At 45.1% G+C, this 22,920-nt stretch overlaps 1 protein-coding gene across 1 annotated transcript in view; it reads left to right on the top strand.

Annotated features, from left to right (window-relative positions):
• Positions 1–22,920, top strand: part of ube3c (ubiquitin protein ligase E3C) — a 42,465-nt gene that overhangs the window by 15,164 nt on the left and 4,381 nt on the right. The window contains exons 15-23 of the mRNA XM_080020058.1: positions 2,836–2,940; positions 5,300–5,387; positions 10,133–10,230; positions 10,335–10,467; positions 13,655–13,902; positions 17,829–18,041; positions 20,275–20,463; positions 21,448–21,514; positions 22,161–22,291. Coding sequence (XP_079876184.1) covers positions 2,836–2,940; positions 5,300–5,387; positions 10,133–10,230; positions 10,335–10,467; positions 13,655–13,902; positions 17,829–18,041; positions 20,275–20,463; positions 21,448–21,514; positions 22,161–22,291 — 1,272 coding nt within the window. The remainder of the gene's footprint in view (positions 1–2,835; positions 2,941–5,299; positions 5,388–10,132; positions 10,231–10,334; positions 10,468–13,654; positions 13,903–17,828; positions 18,042–20,274; positions 20,464–21,447; positions 21,515–22,160; positions 22,292–22,920) is intronic.

The raw sequence follows: 22,920 nt of genomic DNA, 5'->3' as shown, positions 1-22,920 counted from the left end.
TGTACACGGTCGTACACTGGCTGGAAGTGTTGCACGGTAGTGGTTAGCATCACATCAAAACAATAGGCAATGATAATAGATTAATAAATCTAAAAGATTTCAAATTTATTTTCATAAATTTGATGGAATACGATAAACTATTTAATAAAAAGCAGCAAAAATGTTGCTATGTATAATAAAGATAAAATAATATAGAAAAATAGAAACAATATGGAATCAAGCTAAAAGTGAACCAAAAATGGCAATATACATTTAACCTAATGATTAACAAAAAATGTGTCAATGTTCAACAAACATCTATAGCGATAACTCGCATTTTGTGAAAAAACGGAAATTGTACAGTTTACATCCATGTGAAACAATATCTGTGCATAAACTGTGTCACATATAATGTAATAACTAATGTTGATAATATAGTTATGATGTATCATCTCACAAGTTGCTTTCAGAAACAGATGGTTCATGCAGCGTTAAAGAAACTGTTTTACTGCACCTCACATTGATCTTAGATTTAGGGTTAGATTTACATGTTTCCTTCTGAGTGTAAGGGTAGACATGTCATCACAACTTTCATAAAATTAACAAAAGAATACTTTTACGAGTAAATGGTCCATGACGGTGTGAGGTAGAGCCGCTGGGTGTGTGTACAGACAACATCAGTGTTTACTAAGAGGAAACGAGGCTCAGACTCCTCTCTGTCTGTCTGTCTGTCTCTCTCTCTCAATTTCAATTCAAATCGAAAAGGCTATTATTTTCAAAGCAGGTAGAAAACAAAAAACAAAACTGAAAATTAAAATGTTGCAGTCGAAAATATATATGGTGGTTACCTCAGGAAAAAAAACACCACCACAGCGACGGACCACAACCTGCACATTCACAGCAAGTTGGATGATGATGTCACAGAGCGTCTTACGCTAAATCTCATCTCGTTCCATCACCTCATCCAAAGTTTTCCAAGGTCGTGAAGCATAACAGTTGGCTAGTTCCAGTCAAATTTTCTCAGTTTTTCACTATTTTCTGCTCCTTATGTGGCTCAGTGTTGGTGAAACTTGAACCACAAGATGTCTGCGACGTCCCGGTTCTAACGACACCTAAACTGCATCTGTAGCGGGCAGCAATCAATCTGCTCCGGACGCTTCCAGGCCGAAAAATTCAGAGTATAATGATAAAATTCCGAACAATAACAACAGGGGTCCAACATTATTAGGGGTCCATTCCTAACAGAATGGACCACTAATAATTAATACAATATACGGAAGATTAAACAAAGAATGTAATCATTATAAGGAAAGCTGTCTCTCTCTCTCTCTCTCCCCCTCTTTCGCTGTACCCCCTTCTACTCTTAACAATCTGTGACTTTGCGTCCCTCTCTCTCTGACGCGTCTCCATGGCGACGGGTGAGGATATCGCCCTCAGGCTTTTTAAAAAATAAAGGATCTGCTCCCGTTTTCCGGAACGACCCTTCAAAGTGGCGGGCGGCGGCAGGAACGCACTTTCCAAATTGAACGCCGGGATTTACAGTCGGTTTAGCGCCGCTGACCCCCGGCGCGCTAATGTTTAGCCGGTGTCACCGGCCGTCCCTCGCTCTCCTCCATCACTTCCATTGTCCGACTATCCGTTTAATTGAAAGAAGTTAATTGAATGAAAATGATCAACTAAGCTCGTATTAATATTGCTAATGGAACGTTCTTCTTGGCTGTGTTTGGAGAGCCGTGTCACGCCGGAGTTTGGGAAAGGCCCATTAAGGCTCGCACTTAACCCGATGGGCTAATTAAGGAATGCTTATTCATTCACCCAGTCACCCCCCACCCCACCCACCCCCACGCGCCTTTTACTGCGTCCTGCACTCGCTGTTATTGCCGACTCCCGTCGACTCGCGTGATTGCCGGAGATTGATTGTGAAAGTGGGCAGAACGAGGTGCTTTGGAGAAGGAACGCTTCGATTGGGACGACCCGGTTCGCTTGTTACGTGGGAACCGAAGATCTGTGACCGTCATGGCCGCCGGGCGCCTCCGCCACATGAGGGGACCGGTCGATCCGTCCGGATGGAGGGAGGGCCGCAGTGTGGGCCCCGTTCAGAGCGGGCGACCCGATCGCAGGTGGACGACCCTGTGTCAGGTGCGATGAGGCTGAGATCGGTTCTTGACGAGTCACCGGGTAAATTGTTTCTCAGACTCTTCGTTTGTTCGGTTTGTTTGGTGAGCGGGCGACCGGCGACTTCCAGCACCATGAACCAGAGTCAGAGTCGGTTTGGCTCTGAGTTGGGTGTGGGATTCCAACAGGAACTATTTGCTCCTGTCAAAAGTATTTATTTTGGTGGAATGTAACGTGTAAATCATACACCTTCAAATATGAATTTTGCCAAATAACGTAGAGTCGCGAAACAAAGCAATCGGCTCGAAAACTCATTTCCCAGAATGATGTTGCGTGCGAAGACGAGTGTGGAAAAATAACAAAGGCGTGTTCGCTATGAATAACAAACACGACCAGACGTCACCGACCGCATCCGTTGGGGGCTGAAACTGTCTGGCCGGCAACTCGGACATCTTCAATATATAATCTACGCATTTCATACTTTGGTTGGAAGTAACCCCTCCACGGTCCTGCCAGGAACCACAGGTACCCGGGCGTGTGCTCTGGTGCTTGCCCCCCCCTCCCCCTGCAGGGCGCTGTTCTTTTATACGACCCGTAAAGGACGCCGTCATGGCTGAACTTAGAAAATGCTGTTCCTCTCAAGGATGGAACGCCCGTTTACACACACCCCCACTCTGAGATGTGTGTGTGTGTGTGTGTGTGTGTGTGTGTGTGTGTGTGTGTGTGTGTGCGCGCGCGCAGGTGATCACCAACCTGGTGAAGATGGTCAAGGCTCGGGACATCAGACGACCTTTCTGTCCTGGAGGTCACTGGCTCTCCAAGGAGATCAACATCAGAGCAGATAAGGTCTGGAGTCGTCTCCCCCTCTGTCTCCCTCCCTCGCTGTTTCACTGTCTTTCTCTCTGTCCGTCTGCCCCCCCCCCCCGTATTAAACCCGGTCACGTCTTAATAAAATGACTCACTCTTTGGCCTTGTTGAGGAATGACGATTCCCACTTATCCTTATTAGTACAAGTTTAAAAAGCTGCTCAGTGTAAAATAAAAATCAGTCCTTATGGAAAACAGAGCTTAGGGACACAGTGGAGTCCAATGGTCATTTCAGGACAGGAGACGACTATTTCTTTGACATCAAAATTCACGTTTGTAGAAGGGAGCAGACTAAGGCCTGTACTTGTGTGAAAGGTATTTCATCTTTCTTAGTGTTATTCCCAATACGACACTTGGTTTACAGGGTCTCTGCAGGTCCTTTGAAACAGGGGTTCTCAAACTTTCTGGCTGGCGACCCCTTAAAAAAAAAAAAGGGTCAAAGGGTCTCCCGACCCCGTCATTCCGACTCGCCGATGTACGATCTAACAGCAGCATGGTTAAGTACACATAGGAACAAGGGCTGAGCCATTTGGGAAAATAATCAAATTGGTATTTTTTTTTACCAATATTGCGATTTAGTATGTAATGTTATTGATTTATTTTTTTGTTCCTCCTTCATCTTCTGTATTATTCACTAAAACAAGCAATAAATCATTCTGTACTATGACCAACACAACACTGGATACAGTCAACATGTCAATTGCTCTTTCCTGTCGACCACGCCCATGTGTTATGATGAAATGAGATGAATTGATGCACGAGTTGATATGAATAACACATCTTTATTGAAATATTCAATACAAAAATCTTCAATCACAGTAGAATATTGACTCATTGATTTCACTTCAAGCCTTGTAAGGGTTGAATCTGAAAAATATGCAGTGTTTCGGCAGAAATGTGGTTTTTGATTAAAAAATGTCGCGCGCATACGTCCACACACACAGAGCGCCGCAGCGCATGCTTGGGGGCGGCTCTATGCTCATTAAGTTAAAAAAAGTAAAAAAAATAAAATAAAAAATCTTTTTAAAGCAGCGCACCGTGGCCCGGGGTCCTGCCCACTGGTCTCAGTGGGACGTTCGCTTGAAACAATCGTTTCTCTGTCGTTCCATGAGGAGACGTGAAGTCAAGTAAAAACACACTGTTCTGGCTCGTGCAACGCAAGCTCGCTCAGCGACGCTCCCCCAATCGCAGCCGTTGCGATTTGAAAAATTGCGTTCGGTTAAACTGCGTTGCACGAGCCCTGATTCAAACCCCTGTGGAGTTGGCACCCCACGTGATTAGAGTTTGAATACAATTATTGCCATTCGTGCCGCTATGGTTTTTGATATATTTAACATATTTCCTGAGCTGTTATTTAACTTTCCAACCCGGCGTCGTCCATATCGCTTGAAAATAGTCCCCGTTCGTTCGTGCCACGTTCGTGCCGTCATCACCATTTGTGCGGGGCAGTCCCGCATGTTGGACAGTTGGAGCTTGTAAATTGAAATATATTTTCGTCATTTCGACACTTATTCCCGTGTGTGCTGTGGCGAGTCGGCGCAGCAGCATCTTTTCTGACAGCAAAGTGGCCTCTCCTGTCCTGCGCTGCCGGGGGACAGGTGGGGGAGGGGGAGCTGCTTTGGTGACAGGGACGCTCCGTGCAGCTCCAAACCTTCCTCTTGGAACAGGTCCAGAGATCCCGAAGTCGCTCGCGCGCTCTCTCCCTTATGGAGAATGTGGCCTACTGAAAGGTTCTTCGTGCATCTACTGAATCATTTAACTGAGAGAACTATTTCTGAAAAAATATTTTTATTTTTGAAAAATTATTCAATAAGTATTATTATTCCTTTTTTTTCTTTTTTTGTGCATGTTCAGAAATTCATCTGGCGTCACCCAGAAAACATTTGGCGACCCCCCCCCCCCGAGGGGTCGGGACCCATAGTTTGAGAACCCCTGCTTCAAAACTGTTTCACAAACACTGGGTCTAACCCTAAGTCCTAATTTTGTCTGTATTTAGTTTTTGTCATAGACTGATTCAGTTCATTTACTGTTCTGACTGTTTTGAACTAATACTGAACTCTGCCCTCTAAACTTACCTGAAATCCCTATTTTCTCTTAGATTTCGTTAAAATTTGTCCTGAAAAGGTCTTCAGTTTGCCTTTCTTCTCTTTTGAACTCTTCCCCTGGTTGAGGAAAAGTAACATCTTGGTCAAAATGTGCATTTTATGTTTGTTTTTGTTGTCAACATTTAGTCGTTAAGCTTTGAAGTGTTTCCTAGCAACGCAGTGTCAGCGAATGTTAAATTTAGCCTTTTAGTGTTAAGTCCAGTTGATTGATTGATTGGTGGATTGATTGTGCAGGTGACCCAGCTGTACGTTCCCTCAGCCCGCCACGTCTGGAGGACCAGAAGGTTGGGACGTATCGGACCTCTGCAGTCCACCCTCGACGGTAAAACAAATGGCGTGTTCTGCTTTTTCCAAGAACTAAATACAAACAGATTAAAGCAACACTGGTTTTTTTTACCTTTAAAATAACAGCTTCAGAATCATTTTGATGGTACACTGACTATGGGGAATGGCACCGCTTTCATTCCCACCTGCCTGTCACGTCACTTCCTTGATGTTTGGCTCGGGAATTACCTTTTTTTTTTTTTTTTTTTTTTCTTGCTTGGTTAAAAAAAAAAAAAAGACCTACATTATAAACCTGCCGGTCAAAATGTCCAGTAATAATGCTCATACAAAATGTAGCCGCTCCGTCTCCCCGGCGGCGCGGGTGAGAGGGGCCGGTCCTCCCTGTTATCACAGGGTTTTCCCAGGCTCTGGTTCACCCTCTGACTGGCGCGTGCGAGCACATCTGCCAGGCCGAGCACATCTGGTCCCTACAGGGAGAGGGAGCAGGGGGCCCCACGCCCCGCGCCCTGTCTCCTATCGAGGGAACCGTGGACTGAGTTTTAATATATAATAAAAGGACTATTTTGTTACTTTAAAGTACAGGCAGTCCCCGGGTTACGAACGAGTTCTGTTTTTAAGTCTGTAAGTCTAATTTATATCTAAGTCGGAACAGTTAGGTACTGTTCTCATCTAGCGTCAATTAGTCAAATGCTTCTTCATCTTAAATATAATACAATAAAAATGACAAATGTAAGTACAGTATTTAGAATAGAGAGAGAGTGAGGACAGCGTGGTGTTGTCCTCCCTCGGGCTGACGAACTGCTGAAAACGTGTGTTTTGAGTGTTGCACGAAATAGTAGTAGTGGTAGTATTAGTGGTGGTCGTAGTAGTTTAGTAGTGGTCGTAGTAGTTTAGTAGTGGTAGTAGTAGTTTAGTAGAAGTGGTGGTAGTAGTTTTGTAGTGGTGGTAGTTGCGGTGGTGGTAGTGTAGTACTGGTGGTGGTGGTAGTGGTAGTGTGGTGGTAGTAGGAGTGGTAGTAGTGTAGTACTAGTGGTGGTGGTAGTAGTAGTGGTGGTGGTGGTGGTGGTAGTAGTGGTGGTGGTAGTAGTAGTAGCGGACAAGTAGTCTGCCCGTTGGTTAGTCTGAACCATCGTATGTAACTGGGTGTTTTTAAGCAGTAGGCTTTATGGAGGTCAGTACGTAGGTTGTGGCGTTCAGAACCTGGACTTCCTGTGGTTAACTGAACATGTTGAGTTGGTTAAACAGGATGCTTTGACCAGGCTTGAAAACAAACACAAGCTTTAAAAAAAAAGGTGCCTTTGGAAGGCGACCAAATTCCTGTAATTTTAAAGAAGTGAGTTAAAATGACCCAGGACGTGATATTTACCGAGCGTTTGAATTGTTCACTTCCGTATCAGCGTTCTTTTCCTGTGAATCATTATTCCATCAGTTTGACTGCATGTCATCACGTTTTAACTGGCCTTTAAAAGTGTTTTTCTTTTGTAGCTGCGTGACCTTTTATCAGTTGCAGGAATAATCAGCACTAAGCTATTATTTAGAAATTCTAGTTATTTAATCATCGGCAGGAATGCTGCTGATTTGCAAAAGATTGTAAATATTGGATCTCAGTCTTTAGACACACATCAGGTATTGTTAAAATTTGAACAGCAGCTGTTAGGTTTCACTACTCCACGTCCCCCCGGTTCTCCATTTAAGGTTCAGTGTTGTAATCTTCAAGCCAGCTCTCCTTACAGTGTTAGTTTGATCATTTATAGAAGTTCATAGAAGATATCAAAGCTGCAGCTTCTCACTGGGCTTCCATGCACGCCCATGGGGCAAACATTTAAGACTGAAAACAACTTGATCCTTTTAGAAGACTAGAGACACCAAGTAGGGGACTAGTAACAGGAAGTAAGTGTCTAGAAACAGGAAGTAAGGGTCTAGAAACAGGAAGTAAGGGTCTAGAAACAGGAAGTAAGGGTCTAGAAACAGGAAGCAAGGGTCTAGAAACAGGAAGCAAGAGGCTAGAAACGAGAAGTGAGACTACAAACAGGAAGTAGGAGACTACAAACAGGAAGTAAGAGACTTGAAACAAGAGACTAGACACGAGAAGTTAGACTACAAACAGGAAGTATGAGACTACAAACAGGAAGTCAGGAGCTACAAACAGGAAGTAAGTAAAAGGTATTTTGTTTGTTTGGTTTGCCCCATTGGGGCAAAAAAAAAGTGCAATCCCTCACAACACCCAAGAAATATCGATTTTTATATATATATATATATTATTTTTTTTATAGATCCAATGCCTCATTTGTATGAAATTTACCAAATGTCGTGCTGAAAGTCCGAAGGGAATATAATATCATATAATATAATGTAATATGGCGACCTGCAGGAGCTTTTACTCCCTGGTGTGAAAGCAGCTGAGAACAATGAGCGTCTCATTCCAGCTCGGGCAGAATAAATCCAGTGAGTGTGAACGGACCCGCCGAGGCCCGTTTCCCTGTTCTCTTCTCATTTCCTTAAATGGCCGGGCTGCCAGCTGATGAACGAGCGGCGTATCGAGTTCTGCGAGGCCCCGTATTTCTCCCGCAGGATGGCGGGCTGATGGGGAGGATACGGATCGGATTGACAAATTGGGCAGAATAATTGAGCTGTGGTGAAAGTGGAGCACGCAGACGGAGAGAGCCTTTTAGCTGTTGTGGCAGTTTCTCGCTCCTCGTGGACTAAACGGTCGAGCGCTGGAGTTAAACACAAAGCAAACGTCTCCTTAATGGATCCAGCCGGGTGGGCGGAGGGCAGCTAATTAAAGTGAAGGAACGATGGAGCTGTTTTTAATGGCCGTCCTGAAGGTGAGGTGTTCTGAGCCTCCTGCAGACGGTCCCACTTCCTGTTTCCTCCTCCAATCGGGAAATTGAGGGGTGTGGTTCAGGGCTGAATCTCACAATTCGGTTCAATATCGATTCAGTGTGATATCAAGGAGACGGCTCACGATGTGATTCCGTATCGATGTGTTGACGTTTTATACACAATAAGAACTGCTGTTCCACCATCTGAAGTCTTATCATGAAAATATTTCCCGGAACGGATTTAGAATTGTAATATTTCAATAAGTTTGTGACTGTGGTCGTATTAAACTTGAGGAAAACGGTCGAGTAACCTCAGCACCGATAGGACTTTTTCCAAATGGATTGAGGAACGGACACGGAGAGTAGCTTTTCTATCTCAAGCGTTTCCAAAAATGTTCTGATACTGGAACTGGAAACGGACACTGGGAGAGCGAGATTATTTTGATTTGAAACTTTGCGAAGGTGTCACCTGCTTTTGTTCAAAAATCAACCGAGAATAACAAACACGCAGGGTCTTCGACATCACACATCTCCTTCATGTTTTAACTGAATTTGTCGGGATTAGTGTTGGTGCCAGGGTGAACTGGTTTCTACAACCTGGTTTCCTTGCCTCCCCATCTTTAATAAGTCAGTTCTTCATTGTCTTCCACGGCGTCTTTCTTCTTCATTCTTGGTACATTTTGGAACTCTGGTTATCTCCCACCGTTGTGTCTGTGTGTGTGTGTGTTCACCTGCTCTGCCGCCGGACTGTGTTTCCACGTGGTATTATGGGCTGGATGGGGCGTCATTGTTCAGGTGTGAAGCTCCTCAGAGCGTCAGGTTGAACATTAACGCTGCTGTTGTGTTAGCTGAGCTCACAAAGTGGCAGACGGTCTAGACGCTCTGTTTACAGGCCGCTAATCACCGCGAGCAGTCAGAGTCAATAGTTCAGCCGTCTTGAAAATGGCTTTTCGTCAGAATTCAATCATCTATAACGAGTTAATAGTTGTGACAGAAATTAATTATTTTTTAGATCGTTCTGATCCAAGGCTCCTACTCCAATCCCACCGGTCAGAGAATACGGGAGGAAGGGAAAAGTGTCCGAAAAGCTTGAAACGCAAAAGACAAAAGAATTTTGTTCGAATCCAGTTAAGATGTTTAACATCTTTGGGATTTGGGAGAGGAAAACAAACAAAGAGCCCAGCTTACGCCACAGGACGAGAGAGTTAAGTCTCTCCAGGTCTCGAGGGAAGTGTCAGGAAATCTCTGTTTTTGAGTCATTGGGAATCAACCTGAGTAATCGGCATCAGAATCTTTTAAATTGATCCAGTATTGAAAAGATAGAATACCTTCAACGCTGTGGGGTCAATGAAGTTATTGAGGAACAAGGGTCATGGCTGCCCTGTTTTACTATGTATCGAAAAATAAGGTTTAGGTTCAAATAAATCAGGGTTTTCCATGGAGGGACCATTTGACCAGTTGGTCAGTGATCAGTTTGAGATGGATTGTATAAAAAGAAGAATAGCAAAAAGAAAATTGCAATATGCAATAAACCTCAAAATGAACGAGTAGAGATCATTTGGTCATATACAATAAACCTAACAATTAAGAAGTAAAAAAAAATCAGTAAACCAGAAAATGAAGCCTAAAAATAAACCAACAATAAAATAAATTGGCAAATATACAATAAACCTAATGATGATCAATAAATATAAACCTAGAAGATCAACAAGAAAAATGAACCTAAACAAGGGAAATAAATGTCAACATTATTAACTATCTCTTTTATTTGTGTTTATAAAGTATAAAGTCTCGGCTCCTTCAGTGTGAGCTGGAATCCCTGCGCTCTCCATCCTTTTTAGAAACAAGTCTTTAAGTGTGTGACGCTGCACGTTGCCTGGTCTGGACAAGTCTTCTGAATGTCTTGCGGTGTGTTGGTGGTATGAGAGACGTAACGGCGGCCATGTTGTGTTGGCAGTGGGCTTGGAGCCTCCTCCGCTGTCGGTGTCTGAGGAGCGACACCTGGCCATCCTGACGGAGCTCCCCTTCGTGGTTCCCTTTGAGGAGCGGGTCAAGGTACCACGTCACCACCCAGTGTTTTAATGCTCTTTACTGTGTGCGGCTGTGTAAGATGGAGATTCCTTAAAGGGGTTTTGTTGGCATCCGCTGTTTGCCGGCAGATCTTCCAGAGGCTGATCTTCGCAGATAAGCGGGACATCCAGGGCAGCGGACCGTTCCCCGACGGCATCAACGTCACCATCAGACGCAACTACATCTACGAGGACGCCTACGACAAGCTCTCTCCTGAAAACGGTAATTACCAGAGGTTTTACACACTTAGCACCAGTGAACAGGGATAAAGGTCCAAGGAAATTTTTTTTATATATATATTTTTTATTTATTTTTAACTTTAGCTGGTGTTGACTGGGAGTGCCGAAAGTCAAGCTTTAAATTTTTTCTTCTTTTTCTTTTTCTTCAGAATCGATCAAATCTTTTCTTTTCTAAGTTTATATTGCTTATTTAAAAAAAAATCATATATTAAATGGGAAAAAAAAACCTGCTAATACAGGTTTTCTATTTTTGATATCTAGCTGTTTAATACGATTTTTTTTTAATTAATATTTAATTTTTGAGACATTATTTAATATCATTTGGTCGACCCACCAACCTACTGACTAGAAACTGACTTTGCACAAACCAAACGGGTATCTTCGGTGATATCAAGTCTAATATCACAATATTCATATTTTATTATATCGATATCAATATTATGCTGATGTATCGTCCAGCCCCGCTGCCTCCCCCATGTCTCATGCAGACATTCGATCTTCCCTAATCAGGTTGTAATGATCAGATTTGAGGTGAAAACAGCACCACAGCTTGAAACTCTGGCTGCTCTCAGTAAGATCCCGGCAGGGAGGCAGAGGAGGCCACGCTGCGTTCAGGATGAAGGTTACCTCTCACCTCCCTCAGACTATTGGATTTCGGTAAAGCGTAATTGTGATTATAATTGAGCGCATAAAAGAGGAATCAATTATTTTAACTCACCTCTCTTTGTGTGTGGATTTAAAAGGGCACTTTTGTGGGGCGGTATGATTAAAATAAGTAGTAGGATGCCTTAGACGTGACGCGTATCATTTATGTGTCTGTAAGTTATGGCCGCCGTGATTTATCGCCGGCGCCGCAGATTAATTACGCTGAAACACAGCCTCTCGTGCAGCGGGATTTGAATACGCCGCAGAGCTGGGAAATATCCAGCCAGATGCAGAAATCACCGAAAATGACAAGAAATACGGACAGTTTGTCCCTTTTCAGGTTCTTTTTTCTCTATCTGTAGAAAGAATCACCAGCAGAGATGAATTGCAGCGTTGTGGTAAAATTCCAAAACAAAAGTCAAGTATCATTGATTAACTGATCAATGGTTCTTAATCAGTCAAATAGAATATCAAAAGCAAAACAACATATACAGCTATAAAGTCCTTAAAATCACCAATAGGCTAAAATGAGTAATGACACATAAAACAGCAGATAAAATAAATCTAATGATTGAGGGCGCTGTTAACACTGATTGAGCCGCCGTTCTGAGGTTGTGCCTAAATACGGAGAAATGTATTTTCTATGGAGTGAATCAGACGGATGCCCGTGACCTTGGCTGGTTCACCTGAAGGTCAGAAGCCTCTCCGACGCTCAGCTGTCAATCACAGCCGGGATGAATACGACCCCGTTAATGGGATTGAACGGCAACTTGTCGACTTACTCGCCTCGTGGGTGTGAACTCCGCAGCCAAACGGTTTGAAACGCACGGGTTCTGAAGCTGCTTTTATGTGCGCTCATTAAAAATAGCATAAAATATGATACCGTAGAGCGGCTTCATAACCTGTTCATTACACTGTAAAAACAACGTGCTGATTGAATATGTCAGCACTCATTAATTATTCATGTGATATGCAAGTCATTTAGTGTCCAGCGTTAACGCTTGTGACTATAACTACAAGGTGAATATTATCCTGGTTATTGACTCTTTCAAATAAATAACAAAAATTGGCAAACCACGTAAATGTATAGATATTTCTATATATGGATTATCATCATCATTTGGCACGGTTCCAAGTATTATTTACAAGGAACTTAACTGGAAAACAATCTTCTGAGCAGAACGTTGACATCAACTTTTCCAAAAAAAAATAAAAACAATCTTAGTTTTAAAGGTAGCTACTACATTCAGAACCACTTTAAACTATAACAACTGTACAACAGGAATTTCCTCAAAGGTGTCCCTTTGAACCAGAAAAAGAAGCAAAACCACCTTCATATTCTTCAAGTCATCTTCAGCAAACCAAAGCACCACAAAATAATTGACGTAAATGAATGAACACATTTCCAGAGAATATTCTTAAATGTCATGTGGTTGTTGGAACCTATAGCTCTCTGTTTCTCGTTGTATTTATCAAATTAACGTAACCACGGTTCATTGACAACCTTGAAATGTATCCAAAGGGCCGCTCTGCCGCAATGCGTGGCCCAAGTTTGGCCCGCGCGCCGCCAGTTGAATAAAGCCGCTTTACGTGATGTAAGTTTGAGCGTGTTTCCGAGCGCCCCGCCGGCTCCGGTGAAAGGTGATTTCTGCGGGACGGCCCCCGCGCTCGGGCAGAGGGCCACGCTGATCAGAGGAGTGAGAGGAGATGGATTCACAGCCCACCGCGCCCATCAGCTTTATTGGACGATAAAAGCACCATCTGTTGTTTATCCCCATGCTGGACTCACTGTCTCTTCATTAAATCTCCAAATCTGCCCCGAGACAAAGGGCCCTTTCCTGTCACTTCCTTCACCCTGGAGCCCCGTCCGTCACGGCCCCCGCCGCAGCTTTCCTTGAAAAAAGCACTAAGTTGTACAAAGTGGCTTTCATAGAATGAGTTTTCCCGGCATTCTGTTAAATGTGAATATTTCGGCGGTGGTGATGCCCCCTTCCCTGCTCCTCACCGTAAAACCTCGGTCGACATCGCTGTCTCTTCTTTTTTTTCTTTTTTTTTTAATATCCCGGACGAGTTGTTATTTATTTGGCTCCTACGAAGGAGGTAGATGCCTTGGCAAAAACATCAGATCGGTGCAAGGAGGGAAAAAAAAAAAAAAAAAAAAAGACGAGAATCAATGAAGAGCACGTAATAGATGAACTCTAACAAAAACAAACACGAGAAAAACAAGAAACAGACAAAATAAAATGAGTGAATGAATGTGGCGCAGCTTTATGCCATCGTCCTGACTGACCCTGTGTCCGTCTTTACTGTGAATCTGAAATACGTCCATCAGTGTAAAATGTGAAACACATAATGAGAGACATAACAAAGGATTTAGATCGTTGTTAGAACCTTGTGACAGGGATCGATAACGTCCTAAGTCCCCTCTGGTTCTGGTTGCTATAACATCTACTACGCGCTCCCACGCGATCCGCGGCGGGTGAGTCCTGGTCCGACCACGCCTCACGCCACGTCGCTTCCCTCAGAGCCCGACCTGAAGAAGAGGACCCGGGTCCACCTGCTGAACGCCCACGGTCTGGACGAGGCGGGCATCGACGGCGGCGGGATCTTTCGGGAGTTCCTCAACGAGCTGCTCAAGTCGGGCTTCAACCCCAACCAGGGCTTCTTCAAGACCACCAACGAGGGCCTGCTGTACCCCAGTCCCACTGCCGAGATGCTGGTGGGGGACTCGTTCGCCAGACACTACTACTTCCTGGGCCGGATCCTGGGGAAGGTGAGTCTCGCCTCTCTAGGGTTGCTTTGGTGCCAGAACGGTGTGTTTTTATTTTAGATGGAGGCTGTATTATTTAACGTCCCCTCACGGAAGGAAGCCGTGCGTGGCGGGCGCTCTCTCACCGACCGCCCCCTCTCCATGCGTCATGTGGAGAAATAATCTTAAGGAGTCTACGGGTCGTGCCCCGCCCCCACACTGTTTTTGCTTGATTTATTTGGAGGAATGGGGCGCAGGGAGAGCTGTGTTCCATTCACACATATAAAAATATATTTATGATTCCCCATTTAGATGTTATCCCTGTGCATTTTGGAAGATTATATCTGTTTTATCCAGTTATTGTTTTAAACACTGGTAAAAAAAAATGGACTGATGATTCGACTCTTCGACAGCCCTAATCAGGTTGTTTATTTTTTTTTACATTTAGCCGTTAGTTAATTATATTAAGGTTTAGATCAAACCATTCAGACCACCCCCCAATTAGCTGACTATTTAGAAACCGACTTCAATGTCCTGTTGGAGGATCAATACATCAGTCCGTATTGATCTGGATCAATCTGGATCCATGGCTCTCTGTGCTGCTCTACATATTCAGTGCTGCATTAACTTCCTGGCGGAGGCTTTTTCTGCCTGTTTGCCGGGACGCCGAGCGGTCGGCCGTCCTTAATGACACAAGGTTTTATAAGATCAGGGGTTCATCTGTTCCCCAAAACAAATAAAAGGTAAATAATGGCAAAAGGGCCCCGGACGTGAACTTTGACAGCGCTGGGTTTTCTTAACGATCCCCGTACGTAATCTGTTGACGCCATTGTTTGTCCGTCGCTTCTTCGACGGCAGCTGTTTATCGGAGCCTACTGTTTTTAAATCATCCTTAATGCATGTGCCCGCGATTGTTTACCGAGATGCTTTCCTCGCGCCGGGGAGGGAGAAGGATCGCCCGGTGACAAGCGGCGGCCTCTCAATTAGGCCTTCCATTAGCCGATGATTCCTGCGTCCTGTTTGTGTAGCGGTTGCATTTGGCCGGCGCTAAATCAGCCGGCGCGCTTGGACGGGGCATAAATAAGCGTCCAAAGCAGGCGGTAATAGCATTTTGATCTGTTTTACAGTCCAGAGCATCGCAGTCCCTCCCGCTCGGCCCGAGATGATCCAGTGCACTTATCAGAGCGTCGTAACTCCTCCTCATCCTCTGAATTCTCTCCTTGGTGAGAAATGCCATGCCCCCCCCCCCCATTCCGGATCCCCTGACCGGGCTCTCCACAGCTAATGGTTCAGGCAATTAGGCGACGGGAAATTAATTTGAATTTGACTTTCAATTAACCCTACCTTAAGTTCCTCTTTCGCCATAAATATGGGTGTTTGAGTGGCCGGTTGAGGGGTATATTGATATTTGTTTAGTGCCATTATTGCCCGGAGGGAGGCAGGCGTTTATATAGATTGGGATTGCATCACGCGGGAGATTAATATTGCTAATGAATGTCCGAGGCGTGCCATTGTTGCGGGGGTGATGAATTACAGGCGGGAGTGGCTCGTCCAGGCTACTCACCCAAATGGGATTGAGCGTCAGAAGGGAGGCCTTCATTGCTCTTCCTCACTTGTCCTCCCCCCCCTGACAGGCGGGAAGATTTAAAGCCCAAACGGAGACGGAGGCGGAGGCCGGACACTGCGTGGTGCTCTCACCTTAAAGCTGCATGTGATGACTTTTTAAATTGGGAAATATTAACGTTTAATGTCTATTAGCGTTAGATCTGTCCTCTCCAAAGCCAGACGAAACCACGAGACTGGGATCTACTGATTCCATAGACTGGATAGTACACGGTGTACTGGATAGTACACGGTGTACTGGATAGTACATGACAGGAAGTATTTACCTCTGCATTCACAGTTACTGTGGTTAACGAGGACGGGGTAATGAGCAGGAACTTAGAACTGAATTACATTTCGATACCCATAGGTTTCCATTCTATATCAACTACAATCCGATATTGATGATGCCGCTCACGGTACAATTCCACATCAAATATATTGTGACATTATATCCCGAATTGGAGAATTGCTGCCAGCCTTTGATTGCGTCAGAAAAAAATTACACACAGCGATTCAACATTTGAATTTATTTATGACTACGGCGGTGTTTAATTTGAAGGAATTGGTCGCATGACTTCAAAACATTTTCCAATCAATACATTGAAACTATAGAATTGTCAGAGTGTCAAGACACGTGCGTCCTGCTTCCTGTCTGCGAAGCGTTTGATCAGATTCGCTGGCTGTTGAAGTTCCAGGTGGAACATTTGCAACTAAAGTTGAGGTGAAGTCCGTTCATCTTCCTCTGTGCCCGTAAGGCCGATGGTTCCCCTGGAGGTCGCCAAAGTTTGCGCCCCTGATTGATAGCGGTGTGTTTTGAAAGGCATTAGAATTTTATTGATTCTTAATGTTGTAAATTTGTGAATTTATCTGGCGTGGAACAGAACGCACCTGAAGTGTTGCTGGCGTTCCCTGCACCTGATGGGGCTGTGATCCGCTTTAATTGCCCTGCCGTGGCTGCACTCACTTATATTAAAAAGACTGAGCGCCCCTAATGAATTCCTCCCAGCCCAAGTCATTTTGGCACAATTTCTGGCAATAAACACTCATAAATAAAGTGAGTGGCATCGGAAAAAATAGGGCTGCGGCTGTTGAGCGGGCGCTGCCTCTTCCCGGCACAGCGTTATTGATAGGTTCCAAGGGGCCACGCCGCGCATATGGTCCCAACTGTGGAGCGGCCACCAGAGAAATGCTAAGTGGATTATTTTGCATAAAAAATAGACAGTGTTTGAAGTTGTGCAATTAACCTGTGTTTAGAAAATAGCCCTGATTTATGCTGTCTTGTGTGTTTAAGATGCATGCATTATGGAAATGCCTTGGATTTATAATCCATTTAGCTGATGTGCGGAGGGGTTTTAGCGCTATCATTTATACGGACCTGTATATTTTAATGCCCGCCGCAGGCTCTTTTTTTCCCTCTATTCAGTACATTAGCTTTAGCGTTTATGAGTCACCTGCCCGCCTCTGCTTCTTAATGGGCCCGCGGGTCAAGGTGAGGATCGGCATTTAGAAAGTTTGAGGCCCTGCTGCTTGCTGCTCTGCTCAGGGTTCTCATCACTTCTCTGGAAATCCAGGTTTTAATCTTGGGTAACGTGTGCTGTAACCGGCGCAGCAAACAATCTCCAGTACTGCTGGTTTCCGGTATAGTGCAAATATCCTTCCACTCTTTACTCACACAATGCCTTCTCTTGTTGTGTAATATTACATTTACTGGTACATGTCCGTTCAAAATGGAAGACTTTTTAATTCTAGGGTCACACCGCTGGCGACGGGGGCGGGGGGGCTTCTGTGCCTCTGGCGTTTGTGGGCGTGTCGCCTCAGGATCGACTGACTGGCTGTTGTGGGCCTGCCAAACATTTCAAACTTCTCTCCTTTTCCATATTTAATATACTTTATATGGACAGATGGTGCCGTGTCTACTTACTTTTTATTAAAATGGTGTAGTTTGTTTACTTGGCAAAAATAACCCCTTGAAAAAAAAAAAAAAAAAAAAAAAGACGTAAATAATCTCACCAATCTCATGAATTGTCATTGTTGAAGAAACATAAGAGGACGTGTTCCTTATTTTGTGTTTGGGAAGTTTATTATTATTATTATCATTATTACACGTGTTGCCGGTCAAAATTGCACCAAATTGGACACTGCACATCCTTGGGTCCCCAGCGACACACGCACCACAGTGTGAAGAAGATCGGATGAACGGCTGTCGAGATAATCGAGGGACAGACGGACAGACGGACAGACAGACAGGGATCCCTTGAATGGGACTTTAAGGGACTGAGCTTGAATACAGAGGATGAATTATCCCGTTCTTAAAGTGTATCTTCTCCTCGGCGCTTCCTCCTCAGGCGCTGTATGAGAACATGCTGGTGGAGCTTCCCTTCGCCAGCTTCTTCCTCTCCAAGATTCTGGGGACCAGCGCCGAGGTGGACATCCACCACCTGTGCTCCCTGGACCCGGAGATGTACCGCAACCTGCTGTTCCTCAAGAGCTACCAGGAGGACGTGGAGGAGCTCGGCCTCAACTTCACCGTGGTCAACAACGACCTGGGGGAGGCCCAGGTGACTGGTGACTCTACACCTCGACTTGTGTATCGCCTGATATGAGTACCGATATCAATGCATAATAATAAAAAAATATATATATAATTATTCTTTTACAGCCCTTTTACTTCTAACATTGTATGGATGTGATTGCTATCATTGTTGTCCGGCCTGGCTCAGCTTAAAACCTTTGAAAACATGAACATAGAGAATGAATGCCATAGAAGTTTATTTTATTATCTATTTTGACAGTCATAACTGAAAAAGAACATAAATAAATAAATCTAGGAAAAAATAACAATTCCTCAAAAAAAAAAACGGTTAAAGTGCAGCCACAATTTAATAAAATAAGACATTTTAGATTGTACAGTAAAAGTATTACAGTAGTGTGACTGCAACTTACAAACAAAATACATGGGGGGATGGGGGGATGGTAGCTCAGGCGGTAGAGCTGGTGGTCTAGTGATCTAAAGGTTGCTGGTTCGATCCCAGGCTCCTCCTGCTAGCATGCTGTAGTGTCCTTGAGCAAGACACTTAACCCCTAATTGCTCCTGATGGCTGCGTCCGTCGGTGTTTGAACAATTGTAAGTCGCTTTGGATAAAAGCGTCTGCTAAATGACTAAATGTAATGTAATTTACATGTAGGTGTGGCACTGTTGTCACAGCACAGTGTTGCACTTTGTGTTAATGTTTGTGACAGTGTAGTGTCGCTTTATGTGACTGGCTTTCTGTTGTGAACTGTGTTGATTCAGTGGAGGAAGCTCCGGCTTCAGTCTCCGTTCTTCAAAGTAACGATTGTCACGTGATAATTGACGTGATATCGGATCAGTGCATCGACTCGCCGATAGCCGATCCAGAAGTTAAGGCTGTGTCGATGGCGTGTCGGAACAACGCTATTTGAGATTGAGTGACAACTGAACTGCTTTATCAGTGTGAACGTCACTAGAACAACATCGCCAAAGCGTCCCAAAAAACAAGCGATGAAGTGAAGTAATCAGTTAAAAAAACTATTCTTTCAAAAAAGAAGAAATATGCAAATGTGTTAATCAATAGAATAAATCATTTTAACATGAGTGACGTTAGCTTGCGGTGAGAATGCGCTTTGTTTATCACTTGTCGCCATGGTGACATTCAATCGCTGACCACGCCCATGTTTTCTGTGTGGAGCAGATTTCAGGGGGCGCATAGGAAGTGAAATGATCTGTGCGAGTCCTTTAAGGAGGCGGTGGACCTGGTCCTTCCCTCTATCTGCGCTCCACTTCCTGCTCCGTGCTTCCTCCGATTGGCGTTAATAATTCATTTCCGTGGCGACGGAGCAGCTCGGGCTGATAAAGCACGGAGCGGCCAGCGCGGCGCGGCTGTTGTTCCACCTGCGCGGCGCTGGGCCCGCCGCTCGTCAGCACGTCGACAAGCTCTGGAGCTGTTTGCTCAGCGCTTCGTCGCTCCTATTAGCTCCTCTTCAAACACGGACAGAAACGCTCCGCTCGCAGCGCAAACACGATAGGGAAAACAATTAGCGGGAGATTAGGCACACACGGCGCGGCGCCGTGCCCAGCGTTTGCCCTCTGGAGGAACACACGGCGTTGTGCTGCGCCAGCACCGACCCAGGTCATTATCCACAGAACCACGAGCTCCCTGTCATCTGATCGTTACCTTTAAACACAACGCATCCAGAGGTATTATTCATCTCTCTGAGCAGCATAGTATTCCCACCAGACAATCCACAAATAAGAATGAATATTTATCCGCATGATCCTTTCACCGGTAAATATTAAGCTGCAGTTGTAAATCTGGTTGTAGCGAACAACGGTGCGATATGACATTCAGTCCACCTGACGAAAATAGCAACTTAACTTTGCATTGTTAGACAAATCAAATGTTTTATTTTTATTCCCTGTGTCGTTTTGATGGAATATCAAAGTCACACACCTTGTCCGCGCCCTTTCAATCCTGTCACTACATTCACTTAGAAAGTTTTAATAATTTTCAAAAAAATGTACAATTATTCAAAATGTCCGATATGCTGCGCTTGTTCCATAAAACATTGTATTTGGTGTTATATGCACATATCATGTACACATACATACAAATAATATTTGGTGTTTTTGTATTTGGCGTGATATACCTGATGTCCAGAATGTAATGAAGTTCGCTGAAATGTAATTAGTAAAATATGAAATGATTACACCTTTATTAACAACAGGGATCAGGTAGGAATTGTCTCAAGCTGTTTTGTATTCTCTCCCTCCAGGTGGTGGAGCTGAAGCCGGGGGGAAAGGACATCCCAGTGACCACGGCCAACAGGATCGCCTACATCCACCTGGTGGCTGACTACCGCCTCAACAGGCAGATCAGGTCCCACTGCCTGGCCTTCAGGCAGGGGCTGGCCAACGTGGTCAACCTGGAGTGGCTGCGCATGTTCGACCAGCAGGAGATCCAGGTACTCGCCATCTAGGTGCCATCTAGGCTTTAGAGGTTGGGGTTCAGTGTTTAGTGTTTATGGTTCAGGGTTCAGTGTTTGGGTTTCAGAGTTTATGGTTCAGGGTTCAGTGTTTGGGTTTCAGAGTTTAGGGTTAAGGGTTCAGTGTTTGGGTTTCAGAGTTTAGGGTTAAGGGTTCAGTGTTTGGGTTTCAGAGTTTAGGGTTAAGGGTTCAGTGTTTGGGTTTCAGAGTTTAGGGTTAAGGGTTCAGTGTTTGGGTTTCAGAGTTTAGGGTTGAGGGTTCAGTGTTTAGGGTTCAGCGTTTTGGGTTTTATGATTCAGGGTTTAGTGTTAAGGGTTCAGTGTTTAGGGTTCAGCGCTTAGGGTTCAGGGTTCAGCGTTAAGGCCTCAGCGTTAAGGCCTCAGCGTTTAGGGTTCAGCGTTTAGGCTTCAGCGTTTAGGGTTTAGGGTTCGGCGTTAAGGATTTAAGGTTCAGTGTTTAGGGTTCAGCTTTTAGGGTTCAGCTTTAAGGGTTCAGCGTTTAGGGTTCAGCGTTTAGGGCTCAGCGTTTAGGGCTCAGCGTTTAGGGCTCAGTGTTTAGGGCTCAGCGTTTAGGGTTCAGAGTTTAATGTTAAGGGTTCAGTGTTTAGGGTTCAGCGTTTAGGGTTTTGGGTTCAGCTTTAAGGGTTCAGCTTTTAGGGTTCAGCATTTAGGGCTCAGCATTTAGGGTTCAGTCTTAAGGGTCCAGGGTTTAGTGTTAAGGGTTCAGTATTTAGGGTTCAGCTTTTGGGGCTCAGCATTTAGGGTTCAGTGTGTAGGGTTCAGAGTTTAGTCTTTAAGGTTCAGAATTGAGTGTTAAGGGTTCAGTGTTTAGGGTTCAGCTTTTAGTGTTAAGGGTTCAGAATTGAGTGTTAAGGGTTCAGTGTTTAGGGTTCAGTGTCCTGTGCTGGTGTCTCTGCAAAATGTCCCCACCAGGCTGTAAAAGTGGACGTTGTGTTTATTCAGGTGCTGATCTCTGGAGCGCACGTTCCCATCTGCCTGGATGACCTGAAGAAGTTCACCAACTACTCAGGTGGGCGTCGACCTAGTGACTACTTCCTGTACTAGAATACCCTCCTTTTAAAATGACAGGAAGTACTTCTACAACATAATCACTAATAGTCAGTGTTGACATATTGATCAGTTCAGATCTTTAGAGACTTTGTGTCAGGGGCAGTAACAGGAAGTATGGCTTCCATCGCTCCCTCCCCCTTTCCTTTGCTTCATCGCTCCTTTACAATCTCTCCATCTCTAATCCTCATCTCTTCTTCCATCCTTTCATCCCTCTCTCTCCTTCCCCCCTTCCATCTTTCACTCCCTCCTCCCATCTCTCACCCCATCTCTCCCTCCTCCATCTCTCGCTCCATCTCCATCTCTTGCTCTCTTCCTCTCTCGCTCCCTCTATCCCTCTCTCTCTCCTTCGCCCTTCCATCTTTCGCTCCCTCCCTCCCCCCTCCCATCTCTCCCCCCGTCTCCTTCTCTCTCCCTCTCTCGCTAAACCCTAACCCATCACTCTCTCTCCTCCACCCCCCTCCGTCTTTCGCTCCCTCCACCCATCTCTCACCCAATCTCTCCATCCTGCCCTCTGCCTCATCCCTCCCTCCTCCATCTCTATCCCTCCATCTCTCGCTCTCTTCCTCTCGCTCCTCCATCCCTCTCTCTCTCCCTCTCTCCTCCAGGTGGCTACTCTGCCTCTCATTCCGTCATCCAGACCTTCTGGGAAGTGGTAGAAGGTTTCACAGACGACGAGAAAAGGAAGTTGCTCAAGTTCGTCACCAGTTGCTCCAGACCTCCGCTGCTGGGCTTCAAGGTGATCCCTCGCTCCTCCTCTTCTTCATCCTCGTCTTCCTCCTCTCTTGCCTCCTCGTCTTTTTCTTCTTCCTCCTCCTTGTTTCCCTCCTCCTCTTCTTTCTGCTCTTCCCCTCCTCCTCCTCCTCCGTATCGTCCTCTTCATCTCCATCCTCCTCTGCCTCCTCGTCCTCCTTCTCTTCTTCATCCTCGTCTTCCTCCTCGTTTGCCTCCTCGTCTTTCTAGTGAATATTCTTCTTCCTCCTTGTTTACCTCCTCTTCCTCCTCCTCTTCCTCCTCGGTATTGTCCTCCTCATCTCCCTACCGTCTTCCTCTTCCTCCTTGTTTACCTCCTCCTCTTCCTCCTCGGTATTGTCCTCCTCATCTCCTTCCCATCTTCCTCTTCCTCCTCCTTCTCCTCGGTATTGTCCTCATCTCCTTCCCGTCTTCCTCTTCCTCCTTGTTTTCCTCCTCCTTCCAGTCGCCTTTTTCTCTCTGTTAGTTAGTCCCATCACTAACTCTCAGGCTAATGGTTCAGTAATGGAAGGAGCTGCGCTGATAACGAAGCTGAAATGATCATTCCTAAATTAGGAGGCGATAAGAAGGTGTAGCCTGGCGGAGGCTTATCTCCTCCAGCAGCACCGCCCGGTT

Source organism: Zeus faber (assembly GCF_960531495.2).
Source record: "Zeus faber genome assembly, chromosome: 19".
Classification (NCBI taxonomy): Eukaryota; Metazoa; Chordata; class Actinopteri; order Zeiformes; family Zeidae; genus Zeus; species Zeus faber.
The sequence above is the reverse complement of the archived record's forward strand: the minus strand, read 5'-3'. Positions and strand labels throughout refer to the sequence as shown.